This window comes from Lolium rigidum, chromosome 2 (assembly GCF_022539505.1).
Source record: "Lolium rigidum isolate FL_2022 chromosome 2, APGP_CSIRO_Lrig_0.1, whole genome shotgun sequence".
In the NCBI taxonomy this organism is placed as follows: Eukaryota; Viridiplantae; Streptophyta; class Magnoliopsida; order Poales; family Poaceae; genus Lolium; species Lolium rigidum.
Genome location: NC_061509.1, coordinates 208,727,678 through 208,740,583, shown reverse-complemented (window position 1 = coordinate 208,740,583; position 12,906 = coordinate 208,727,678). Strand labels below are relative to the sequence as shown.

Genomic DNA, 12,906 nt, shown 5'->3' with positions numbered 1-12,906 from the left:
CGAGGAGGCACCCTACCCCGTAGTGTTCGAGATGATTTCAACCTGATCCGCGCTGCCAGTGACAAGATTAGTGGCAATATCTCTTGGTCCAAGGTCAGGCGATTCAATGAGGCGGTCGCTACTATGGCCCTACGCGAACTGGTGAGGGCACGGGCCCGCTACACTTGGACGAATAGACGACTCCATCCGACCCAGTGTGTGCTGGATCGATTGCTTGTTTCTCCTGCCTGGGAGGCAGCCTTCCCCCTTTGCTCACTCGCGGCGATCACCAGGGTGGGTTCCGATCATACCGATGATGTGCATCGGGGAAGGCACACCGATTCACCAGTCGAGGTTCTTCTTCCAGACCTGGTGGTTCGGGGTGCCCGGGTTTGGGGACCTACTTGGGGAAAAGCTCCGCTGCTACATCTCTGATTGTGGGCCGCACCGGTGCTCGGTGGAGTTGTGTCAGTGTGTCTCTCGCAACTCCCGCCAATTCCTCAAGGGGTGGGGCGCCAACTTGGGAAGGGAGAAGAGGAATTTCCGTGCTAACCTGCTTTGCCAGGTGGAGGACCTAGACCGGGTGGCAGATGCCAACGGTCTAGACGAGGAGGGATGGGCCCTCCACTATTTTCTGGAGGACTAGCTTGTGGCGCTGGACCGGGTCGGGGAGGAGTACTGGCGGCAGAGGAGTAGAACCCAATGGACTCTGAAGGGTGACTCATGCACCACATACTTTCACGCAATTGCGAATGGGCGCAAGCGTAAGTGCTCTATTCCATGCCTCATCACCGAGGTGGGTGAGGTGGACGAGCCGTGGCCCCTAATGGAACATGTGTACCAATTCTATTAGGTTCTCATGGGTGCCGTGTGGGAAGATAGGGTTTTTGCCCTCGGACCCGACCTCTGGGACGAGGAAAAGAAGGTTTCGGCTAAGGAGAACTGGGGCTTAGAAATCACCTTCACTGCTGAGGAGCTGGATGAGGTCCTCTCAAGTATGAAGCCTGATTCGGTGCCCGGCCCGGATGGCTTGACGGTCTTGTTTTTCAAACGATTATGGGGAATCCTCAGAGGACCTATCCTGCAGCTCCTAAACAACTTTTCCCTAGGGAGGGTAGACATTGCTCACCTTAACTTTGGGATCATATCTCTAATCCCGAAAGTCAAAGGGGCAAAGCGGATCAAATAGTTTCGTCCTATTGCTTTGATCAATGTTATTTTTAAATTTGTGGCTAAGGCTTATGCGATTAGATTAGCTCCTTTAGCTCATAGGACGATCGACCGGCGCTAGTCTGCATTCATCAAGGGTAAATGTTTGCACGAGGGGGTGCTGGCTATGAGATTGCACATGAACTCCGAGTTGGGAAGCATTTGCTGCTCAAACTAGACTTTGAGAAGGCTTACGACAGATTCGGCTGGGATTTCCTCCAGGAGATTCTCCTCCGTAAGGGGTTCTCGGCACGAGTGGTGCATCGACTGATGCAGCTGGTCAAGGGTGGCCAGACTGCCATCAACGTGAATGGGGAGGTTGCCACGTACTTCCGAAAAACACCAGGGGAGTGTGACAGGGTGACCCACTGTCCCTGATTCTGTTCGATTTCATTGTAGATAGACTAGCGGCCATTCTTGCTAAGGCTAGCACGGCGGGACACATTGAGGGGGTTATCCTGCACCTCATCCCAGGGGGGTGATACATCTACAATACACCGATGACATCCTGATCTTGATCAGACCAACAGGCTTAGGGATTGCAAACCTTAAGACCATCCTATTGTGTTTTGAGAATATGTCAGGGCTCAAAATCAACTTTGAGAAGAGCGAAGTGGTGGTGACAGGGGTCACTTTGGAGCTCCAACATCGGGTGTCATGCATGCTTAACTGCAAGCGGGGGGAGTTCCCCATCAAATACATGGGCCTACCAATCAGTGACAGAGCGCTAAGGGTAGCGGACTGGAACTTCCTGCCAGATAAGATTGGGCATAGGGTTGACCCGTGGTAGGGACTATTCTTGGTGTTGGCAGGTAGGTTGGAGCTGACCAATTCCTGCTTGTCGAGCCTACCTATGTTTGCCATGAGCCTCTATTTGCTCTTCGACAGCACCCATACGGCCATGGACAAGCCGAGAGCCCGCTTCTTCTGGGAGGGAGTGGGCAACAAACGCCAGTATCACATGGTAGACTGGGCTACGGTGTGCAAACCAAAGGCGTTTGGGGGGTTTGGAATCCTCAACACCAAACTTATGAACATCGCTCTGATGCTCAAATGGATTTGGAAACTGTACCAAGACGCGGAGGGTCTATGGGCAGACATCATCCGTGCAAAATACTTGATGGGTCGGGATCTCTTTGATGATAGGGTCCCAACCAGGGGCTCCCAATTCTGGAATTCCATCCAAAAGATTAAATGGCACTTCAAGTTGGGAGCCAAACACGAGGCGCGCAATGGGGGACGCACCAAGTTTTGGCTGGACTAGTGGACGGGTAGGGGACCCTTCATGGCCAGATTCCCCTGCCTATTTAGTTGTTGCACTGATCCGTTGATCTCACTGTTTGATGCTAGACCACGGGAAGGGAATCCCGAGGTGTGGGGGTTGAGTTTAGGAGACGGTTTGGTCTGGCAGAGGCTGTCGAGTGGGACAACCTGTGTCGGGAAGCCACGGGCTGGCAACCTGGGCTCGAGGAGGATAAAGTTTCCTAGTCTCTCGATGCTTCCAGATCTTCATGTCCAAATCGGTCTACCTTGCACTGATGCAGGGAGCGGCAGTCACCTGCTTCAAAGAATCTTGGCGCACCAGTGTTCCCCCCAAGGTCCGGGTGTTCCTGTGGCAACTGATCCGGGGACGCCTACCCTCTTGCGAGCAGGTCGCCAAGCGACATGGACCTTCGGATGGGAGGTGTGCACTTTGCCAGGAGATTGAAGATTGCAACCATATCTTCTTATCATGTCCCATCACTAAAATGATGTGGGCTGGAGTTAGGGAACTCCTACACTGTGACTGGAACCTCTTTGGGCCGGGATAGTTCATTGCAATCGCCCAGGACCTGTATGGCCCCCTTCGTAGGCTAGTTTGGTTTACATTCGCAGCTTAATGTTGGACCTTGTGGACCACTCGAAACAAACTAACCATTGAAGGAAGGATGATCGGAACCCAGCTGATGTTTTTTTACCAAATGTTGATCCACATGCAATGTTGGAGGGTTCTGGTCAGACAGTGAGACCAGGCGATGCTGGACGTGGCGGTGGACGATGTCAGAAGACTCTACGCAAGGTTCCGAGATGAGTAGCGGAGGACCCCAGCGGAGGCTCGACCATGCACTTGCTCTACTACATATCTAGTTTGGTTGGGTTTGTATGAGTCTGTATCCGTTCATCATTTTATCTCTATGTTAGTTTGTTTCCTGGACCTAGGCTGGGTCGAACTTTTTCTTGCTTAGGTGGTGTGCGTGTGTGGTTTGTATGACACTTGTGAACTGTTTGCCATGAGGGGACGATAAAATACTAGATGTTGCAGCCGTTGCGCATCAGACGCGATGCTATGTGGCTCAATACATGGAGATTGTAGGTAAGAAGGAGAAGGACAAAACTCGAGAGCAGACCACTTGGACTGCACCTGAGTAAGATGTTCTAAAATTAAATATTTATGGAGCATTCACCACGGGACACAGACATGCAGGCTGGGGCGTTGTGGCTCGAGATCATTGAGGCGCAGTTGTGGCGGCAACCGCGGACTGGAGTGAGTATGTTTCTGATGCATTCCATGCAGAATTCAGTGCGGCAGTCCAAGCCATCAGGCTAGCTGAATATTTGGAGCCATCCACATTATCATGGAGAAAGATTCACAACTGCTGATGTTGGAGTTGAATCGACGTGAAGCTCTAACTTCCTGAAATGACTGAGAGTAGAAAATCCCAAAATTCACAACGGGTTTGTGTTCTATCTGGAAACAGCGAAACGCGGCAGTCTTCCATGCGACGCCGCCGTCCACGCCACTGCTCCTCAAGCTTTGACGCGACGATGCAACCCTCTGGCGCGGCCGTTTCCCTGTCGAAACTAGGGCTGCTTTTGATGTCTGGCACGAAATGCTCCGTGGCTAGCCTATGTAATCCGGAATTCCATGTAATCCTCCCCTCTCCTTCCTGCTCCTCTCTGTCCTCTCTGTCCTCTCTGTCTCTTTGCTGTAAAACAACGTGGGGTTTTAGCCTTTTTTTGTAATATATTCAGGTGGGAACCTCTCCCCCCGGTGAAAATTCGAAAAAAAAGCCAACCTATGAGCTTGCGAGCGAGTGGTCCTGCGATGTAACAGAGCTTTGCTTTGCAAGTATGAGGTACCAGCACAGATTGCTTTTCTCTGGTGTCGGGCTGAGATGCCCCAGTTAAGCTTTGCTACTTTGGGATGCTTGGTTCTTGTAGTAACAACAATGTCCTGCAAAGATATCTTTTCGGTAGGCTGGCATATCGTGATGAAAAGAGATGTAATTCAACGGTCAATGGCCATGTTTCTGATATGAGCCACTATCTACCCAATGACATCTACATGGTTACCGTTTTTACTCCAAACCCTCAATGTAAGAAGAGAGTCACTCTCCCAAGGCTCAAGAAGTTTGTCGGAAAGCTATAGAGTTAGCCTTTGGTGTGTTACAAACTCAGTTTGCAATTGTGTAAAACTCTGCCCGCTTCTGGGACAAGAAGACCTTAGAAAGCACTGCGACGACTTCTGCAACTCCCCACAACGCGATACCAGAGGATGAGAGGAACAAGGAGTTTGGACCATGAGTATTACTATGTTGGCACATCTGCCAGTCCTCATAGAAATGCGGGCATGCTCCAAGCATTTCTTGACATGTACCGGAGAATTGATGACTGCGTTGGCTATAGTTCTGGCGGTGCTTGTTCATGTTTTGGTTCAAACATTTCTTGTGTTTGACTATATTATTATGTTTCGATTTTCATGTTCAGCAATTTGTAATGTTCAAACGTGTGCAGTTTGGACTATATTGATGCAAAATTGGAATGGAGTTCGTATTACACATATATTATGAAGAGAAAAATGGCTGTAATTTTAAGCATCCGCTAGCTAAAGTTTCTCTAATTCTCATTTAAACGTGTAACTTTACACACGATGTCAGCTGCGATCATTCCCACGATTACGACGCTAAATAGGAATCAGGCAGTGGCTGATGGTGCTTCAGTGCGCACCACAAGATAACAGCTCGCGCCGGGCCGAGCCTTTGCATCAGATGCATCACACGGTCTGACGCAACGGCCACGAACGCGACTTCACACCAGCGCAGTCGCGCTCGCAGGAAGAGCTGTTTATTCTCTCTCTCCCGTCGCGCTCGCGCCGAGCAGTCGGCGTCAGGATCGCGTGGACAAGGCTTCATGCAAGAGGCAAAACGCTCCGGCCTCTGGCCGAGGCTGGCGTACCGCACCGGGAGGAGACGGTTGAAGCTCTGGTCTCGTTCTATCACGAGAAGATTCAGACAAAAAGATTGCCGGCATTCCCGTCTCTTATACAACTGTGACTTCTTTCAACCATTTCTAATGTTCACTGTATATGCCTATCATCAAATGTACCAGAGCATTTCATACTAATACATAGCACACTCACTACAGACCGCACCAATGTTCACTCTATATGCGTCTATCTGCTACCTGCTAGTTACTACCAGGCTCCTGCAGCTCTCACCACAAGACGAGGAAGCTAATTCCTGTATCTGCGGTTTCTCACAAGCTATTCTCGGCGCACCCGGAGCTGCTTCAGGAGTAGTTCCATGTCGTCGGCATCCTCGTGGACTGAAGAGGGGGCGCATTCCTCACGTTCACATCAAGTGGCAACATCCGGTACTCGATGTCGAGGTCCTTCAGGACCCTGATCATCTCCTGCAGCACCAGCTCCCTCCTCACGAACCTCATCCCCATGTCCTGGAAGTTGAGCGTGTGCCGGAGCCATATGGATACTTTCAGCTTGTTGGTGTCATCGACGTCTCGGAGGACAACCATCGCACCGGGATACCAATGTTCCTTCTTGGAGTCGATGTAACTGTGGAGCCACAAGTGATTTTTTTTTGTTAGTCTGATGTGGTAACATCAGCAGCAAACAATGCAACAAATTACAAACATAAATGCTGCTACAACAACTAACATGCCTTTTTTTTTTTTTTGATAACAACAACTAACATGCCTGCCTACTAGATTTGACAAGTAACCGAGGGAAGTCCTCAGCATTACATTTACGCCAGTTGTGAACACCAAACTGAGATAATAGAAACAAAGATACGCACCGTAATATTCTTTCCTTCATGAGGGCCAGCTTCTCCACAGGCGTGGCAACATGAATAGAAAAGTCAACCCCTTCTCCCATATCAGGACTCCTGTAGAAATTGAAAATCGGCTTGGTGGCCAGTACACTGTTTGGATAATAGATCTTCAGGTTGTCGTAACGGAGGAAGACCGTCGTCATGATATTCATTTCCTCTACAACGACCTGGAATTCAAGCGCTTGAACTTCAGCCAACGAACGCGAAGGTGATATTCATCAATTCAAAATAAACAAGGGGCACAGAGACGATATTCAGTACCTGTACTTCCTCAATTTCGCAGCGGTCACCGACGTCGAAAGGATGCATCACGAACAAGAAAATAATGGCCTCAAAGATTGTCTTCATGGTATTCCCAAACACAAACACTGCCACAAGAAGCTGCGAGCTGATGAAGACGAAGAAATGCGTCGTCGCTATGCCAAGAATGAGAAGCCAGAGAGCAAACACTATGAGGCCAACGACAACATTGCCCATCTGGCTGAGCTTGTTCACAGCGGTTTTTGTGTCATTGAGTGTCAGGGCAAGAGCTTTGCGCTCTCTAAATGCGTTCACCTGCAAGAGAAACCATGTGACAATGTTAGGAAACGTATCTTGAAGTCAGAAGTCAATGTTAATCCTTAATGGAACATAGATAGTATACTTCAACAAGATCATTACCACCCAGTTCTTCAGAGACCTCTTGCTGACCCTACAGTGCTCCTGCGCTCCTTCAAAAAGATGCATAGCTTTGATGGCTTCCTCCTGCCTCATGAAGCGCATCAAGTCTGCCAAGTATATGTACCTGCATTATTCGGTCATACACGGTCAAGGATATGTATCAAGAACTTGCCCTATACTTTGAACTATAAAACATTTGGAATACTGAAAATGAGGGCATTTTGGTTAAGAATTCTTGTTCATTTCTGTAATTCAATATCCTCTTTGCAGTGCAAATTAAACAAAGCAGTGTAGTACATAAATCTAAGGGTTGTTTATCTGGTCTAGAATCTAGACAATTGGAAATTAAGACGATGTAATTTATAACTAAAAGATAAGGATGCCTATTAAAACACTGCAAAGAAATGCTTACTTGGATCCAGGCTTGGCTACATTCTGGAAGATCTTCTTGGCGGCCACTTGGGCCTCATATTCACTGCGAATCTGCGTCCCTGACTCATCCCCATCTCCTGTTGCCTGCTGAATCTGCTCATCCATTGTGGTGAGCGTCCCAAACCGAACAATCTTCATCAACCTCTTCATGTTCCACGCTGAGACGTTCTTCTGATTGAGCCTATGGAGCTTGTCAATGGTGATCCCTTCATCAAGTTCACGTTGTTTTTTCTCCTTCGACAGCTGACTGCTTCCTTCTCCTTTAGAAATCAAACCCGAGATCCTGATGCTCCTCTGCCCTGATAGGTTCTTGGCTGGCAAGGCGGCACGGAGCTCTTTCGGGATAGTTGCGCCTGCGCGCTGGAGCTCACGCACCTCGGCAAGTACATAGTCTTCATCGACGAGCTGCGGCCCGGAGAGCGTCTCGACGACATATTGGTTGAACAACGCCTCTTGAATCCGATCAAAGTATGTTGAGACATGGAAGGAGGAGGCGAGCACCTTGAGCAGCAGCGTCTTGACAAGCCGGATGAGTGTGGCGACGAGCAAGCAGAAGAGTATCTTTGTGACATAGGGCAGCACCAGCGTTTTGGTCGGGACGTTCTCGTCGAAGAGGAAGTGCCAGGATGCGAGCACCAGGCCGAGCCAGAGCGCGTTCTGCACGGCGCCGCGCACGCCGTAGACGAAGTAGAGCACGCGCTTCCGCAGCACGAAGTTGCGCTCGACGCAGAAGACGGCGATCCGGATGACCCAGCCGGAGACGAGGCGGCCGCAGATGAGCACGAAGACGAGCAGCTCCCACTTCCAGAGGTGCAGCTCCCAGAGCTTCTTCCTGGCCAGCCTCTTGATGGTGAGACTGCACACCAGCGCCCCGATGATGAGCACCAGGCTGATCCACTGCAGTATGGTGAGCGTGTCCAGCTTCCCGCGCTTGAAGTCGTCGGGGATGTCGTCGTCGATGAAGGGGTCGTCCTCCTCCTCCTCCATGGGGCCTGACTTGCCGACGGCGCCGGACTTGTTGCCGGTCTTGCGCCCCGACGGGAACTGGCCGGACCTGCCGGTCATGCGCCCCGACGGGAACTGGCCGGACTTGGGCGGCCGCAGGGCGGACGACTTGCGCGGCTCCTCGTCGATGGCGCGCGCCGAGACCGGCGACTGCGGCGGCGGGTCCATGAGCCGGGAGCGCGTCTTGGCCCGCAGCAGCGGCCCCGCTCCGGCCGGGGTGGAGGTATTGGGGCCGCGTATCACCTCGCTGTCATCCGTGGCGCGCCTGCGGCGGCGGCGCCCGCCGGCGTCGTCGGAGTCGGAGGAAGACGACGAGGAGGAGCTCTTGTGGTCCTTGAAGGAGACGCGCGCGGCCTCCCGCTCGCGGGACATGGACGGCTGCGAGGACGACCGCCCGATGTCCTCCTCCATCTCCAGGTCGAGGTCGAGGGACAGCTCGGCGCCGGACGCCATCTGCTTGCGGAGGAAGTTCCCGATGAGGCGCGTGGGCGGGTCCTCGCCGCCGCCCTCCGCCGCGGCGGCGGCGGCGGCGTTGGGCTGTGTTGGATTGAGCGAGGGGGACAGCGGCGGCGACGACGGCGGCGGCTTCGCCGGGCGGTTCTTGAAGCTGAAGTCCTCGACGCGGCGCGCGGGGCCGTCCCCTTTCCCGCCGCCCTCGTTCTTCCAGAAGTCGTAGGTCCCGTCGTCCCAGCCCTTGGTCGGCGAGCTGCCGGCGCTCGACAGCTTCCTGCTCGGCTTCGTCGAGGTGGCGGCGTTCGAGGTCGCATTCCCGGCCGCCGCCGGCGCGCCGACGTCCGCGCCGGGAACGGGGCCGGAGATGGAGAAGGGCGCGGGGCCGTTGCCGTTGCCGTCGATCTTGACGACCACCTCCCGCCGCTCGCCGGGGTCCGACAGCAGGTCCTGCTCGCCCGACCGGGACAGCGACCTGGCCGACCCGTAGGACCTCAGGCTGCTCTTGCGCTGCGGCTGGTCCATCGCCGCCGACCAACAAACACCACACACACACACACACGCACGCGCTGGATCGGTGTTACTCCTATCCTATCCTACTCCACAAATCAATCGCTCGGGAAAGAATTTAATGGCTGCGCTGCCGTTGCCGGGATAGGGCCGCCGCGTATTAAGAGGCGGTGGAGGGTTCGGGAAGAACGTGGAGCAGGAGCAAGGTGACAACACTTGGCAAGGCGACCGAACCTTTTCGCCGCCGGCCGGTGTTGGGCTGCGCGCCCGGCGTGCCTTTCTTTTGTAGGCAGCGGCGCCTGTCATGGGACAGCGGCGCACCTCGCAAGCTTCACACAGCTACGTGGCACGCTGGTGGTAGCAGAGGAGATTAGACAAATCAGATTTACTGGTAAGTGGAGATTTGGGTGCCATCGTCGCCGAGATTAGCGGCACAGAAGTGGGAGCGCGTCAGCATATTTTGGCAGTAATTAATTGGGAGTAGAAAAATGGCATCCTAATGGCTCATTTGCTTTATAAGATAGGAAAAATATAGAAATATCAAAAAATATAGGATTGAGACTTTTGGGATATCATGCCCATGTGAATCCTACGGTAAGATGGAGTGTGTCTCATTGTAGTAAAGTAATTTTTCATGAAGTATGACCTGTTTCTTCATAAAGTAATTTCTCAACCATTGTAATACATGCCTATGTCGCAACCTTTCCAAGATACAACTATATTTAGACATATTTAAAACTTATTTCAGAGCCAAGAGAATATAGGACATATATTGTTGGAATATGCTAGTTCTCAACTAGATGTGAACTAAGTTAGTTCTAAGGGCATCTCCAGCGGCGCGACGCATTTCGGACGTTCAAAGTGTCCGCGGGCGTCCGTTTGCGTCGCCTGGCGGACGCAGAAATGGTCGTGCGTCCGTATGCGTCTGGGGTTGGCTCCAGCGGGGCGATGCATTTTCGGCTGAGGCCAGAATTCAAAAAAGATGAAATAGCATCGACTTTGCACGAAATTACAGCCGCAAATTGAGGGCTGAAACAAGTTCATCACACTTTGCAGCTCGTACGGCGCAAAGTGGAGCAAAAGGGGCACAACAAGGCTTGAACAGCAATAAAAAAAAGTCCAAAAGGAGGCCAAGGTGCTGGGCGCATGGCGCCGGCGATCAGGCGTCTCGCGCGCGGATTTCGGCGCGCCTCTTCATGAACCATGCCCTGGTGTCGTCGTCGACGCCGCTCAAGTCGGCAAGCATGATCGTTGTGTCTTCTGCACGCAATTTGGCCTCGGCGTCTGCCTTTTTGGCCTCGATGTCCAGCCTTTGGAAATCGAGGACCTCCTTGGCGAGGTTCTGGTAGATGGCAGTTGCGGCCTCTTTTTCCAGACGCCTCTTATCGTCCCTACCAGCCATGGAGGCACGGTTGTCGGCCGTTATCTTCTCCATGCTCTGCGTGAACACTATGGCCTGCGCCTCCCGGACAAGATCGGCCTTGGTAGCCTTATGGCCTCGTGGACGAGGTGGAAGGACTGGACGGCCTTGATCGTCGTCTTCGCCGTCGAGGGTGACCGCTGTCCCATTCTTCACGGCTTCTTGGTAGGCCGCAAAGCTTATCATCCACTTGTTGTTGTCTTTGAGCACCTCCCAACAATGGACCATATGGAAGCCCTTCTTGTGCGTCGCCCTGAACTTCTCCAAGGCGCGGGATACCTGCAATCATAGCCGCCAATGATGTACAATGACGCAAATTGACGCAATGACGCAAATTGTGTAGAATGATGATGGTTGTATCGTGTTTACCACTGTCATGACGCTAGTGCCGCTTACGGGGTTGTTAATAGCATGTTCGACCGCCGAGTAGAACTTGCTTGTCTCTTGTTTGATGTAGTTCCGTCTTTTCCGGAGGGACTCTTCCGTTCGAGGGCCTGTGATATGGTAGGACGGGTGCATCCTAGTCTCGTTGTACTGCTGCAAGACCTTGGCCCAATAGACCTTGCCCTTTTGCTGGGCGCCATTGATACAATCTTGGGTTGTTGCCAGCCACGCTTCACACAAACACTTATCCTCGTCGTCGACGAAGCCTTGTGTCCTCAAGCTCTTGCCCTTCTTCTTCGTGGCAATGTCCGTGGGGACAGGCTGTGTTGGCGCGTCGTCGAAGTCGTCGACGGACACGGGTGTTGGCTGCGTTTGTGGGTGGCGAACAGCCGTGCGGTGTCGATGTCCTCCGCATCTTGCGTTGGTGGCCAGTCATCATGCGCGCCTGTCCCGACCCGATCATCGCGAACGAAGCCGCCGCCGTAGATAATTTCCTGGATGCCTGAATCATGGCGGTCCTTCCAATAGTCCTACGAATGACCGGACATCAGACGCATGATACACGACACTCCCACACATTGACAGAGCTCACGTACCGGGTCGTCCATCGTCGGCGCAGGCGGCGCCATTTCGTCGAACAGGATGCGGGGCTGCGGCATGCTCTCCTCCGGCACCTGGCGCGTCTTCTGTGTCGCGCCCGGGCAGGAGTCACCGCTTCTAGGCGTCCGGTTGAGGTCGGGAACCGCCGCCCCGGTCAACTTCACCGGCGGCAGGCCGGAGGCGAACCGCGACGCCGCGTGGCCCTGCAAGGGAGCGGGAGTTCCAGGGCGCAGCTGGGAACTTACCGAGCTGACCGAAGAGGCCGGAGGAGCGACGCCGGCGATCCCCTCTCTCTTGACGATCATGTAGCCCTCCGCTAAGGTCGGATGGAGGGCTACTTGCGCGACGCCGGCTTTGATCTGCATCTGCCAGACCTGCTGGTTGGCGGCCGCGGCAGTCTTGATCTTCTGGTTCTTGCGCCGCCCGCGACGGTTCGCGACCTCCACGATTTTCTCCTCCACGGAGAGCACCTTCTTTGCCTCCTTCGGCTTTTCCTCCCAGCCGCCGCCGGTGGCGGCCCGCTTTGCTTCCGCCGGAGCTGCAGCCTCCATTCTGGCTATGGCCGTGGCTACGGGGGAGTGTGGGGCGGCGGCGGGTGCGAGGGTTTGCTCCGCATCCATGGAGGTAGCTGCGGCGGCGAGGACGTCCATCGCTTCTGGACTGCTCGCGCCAGTCTAGTTTCCAATTTCGCGCGGGGGAATGGCCAGTGGCGGGAATAATATCGCCCTCTAGCCACTGACGCGCGGGTCCTACGTCTTTTTCGGCGGACACTCGGCGCGACCGCTGATGGCGTGTATTTCACACGTTCGTTGGGCAACCCCAAGAGGAAGGTATGATGCGCACAGCAGCAAGTTTTCCCTCAGAAAGAAACCAAGGTTTATCGAACCAGGAGGAGCCAAGAAGCACGTTGAAGGTTGATGGCGGCGGGATGTAGTGCGGCGCAACACCGGAGATTCGGCGCCAACGTGGAACCTGCACAACATAACCAAAGTACTTTGCCCCAACGAAACGAGTGAGGTTGTCAATCTCACCGGCTTGCTGTAACAAAGAATTAACCGTATTGTGTGGAAGATGATTGTTTGCGAGAGAAAATAGTAAAAACAAGTATTGCGACAGATTTGTATTTCGAGTATAAAAGAATGGACCGGG

The 12,906-nt window shown here is 53.2% G+C and overlaps 1 protein-coding gene across 1 annotated transcript; it reads right to left on the bottom strand.

Annotated features, from left to right (window-relative positions):
* Positions 1–5,468: 5,468 nt before the first annotated feature.
* LOC124692882 (mechanosensitive ion channel protein 6-like) lies at positions 5,469–9,595 on the bottom strand. The gene is made up of 5 exons (XM_047226322.1): positions 7,369–9,595; positions 6,957–7,080; positions 6,558–6,851; positions 6,261–6,463; positions 5,469–6,019 (listed from the first exon to the last, which is right to left on the bottom strand). Exons 1-5 carry the CDS (start codon positions 9,366–9,368, stop codon positions 5,737–5,739), a joined length of 2,904 nt encoding a protein of 967 aa, XP_047082278.1. The 5' UTR covers positions 9,369–9,595; the 3' UTR covers positions 5,469–5,736.
* Between the last annotated feature and the right edge of the window lie 3,311 nt (positions 9,596–12,906).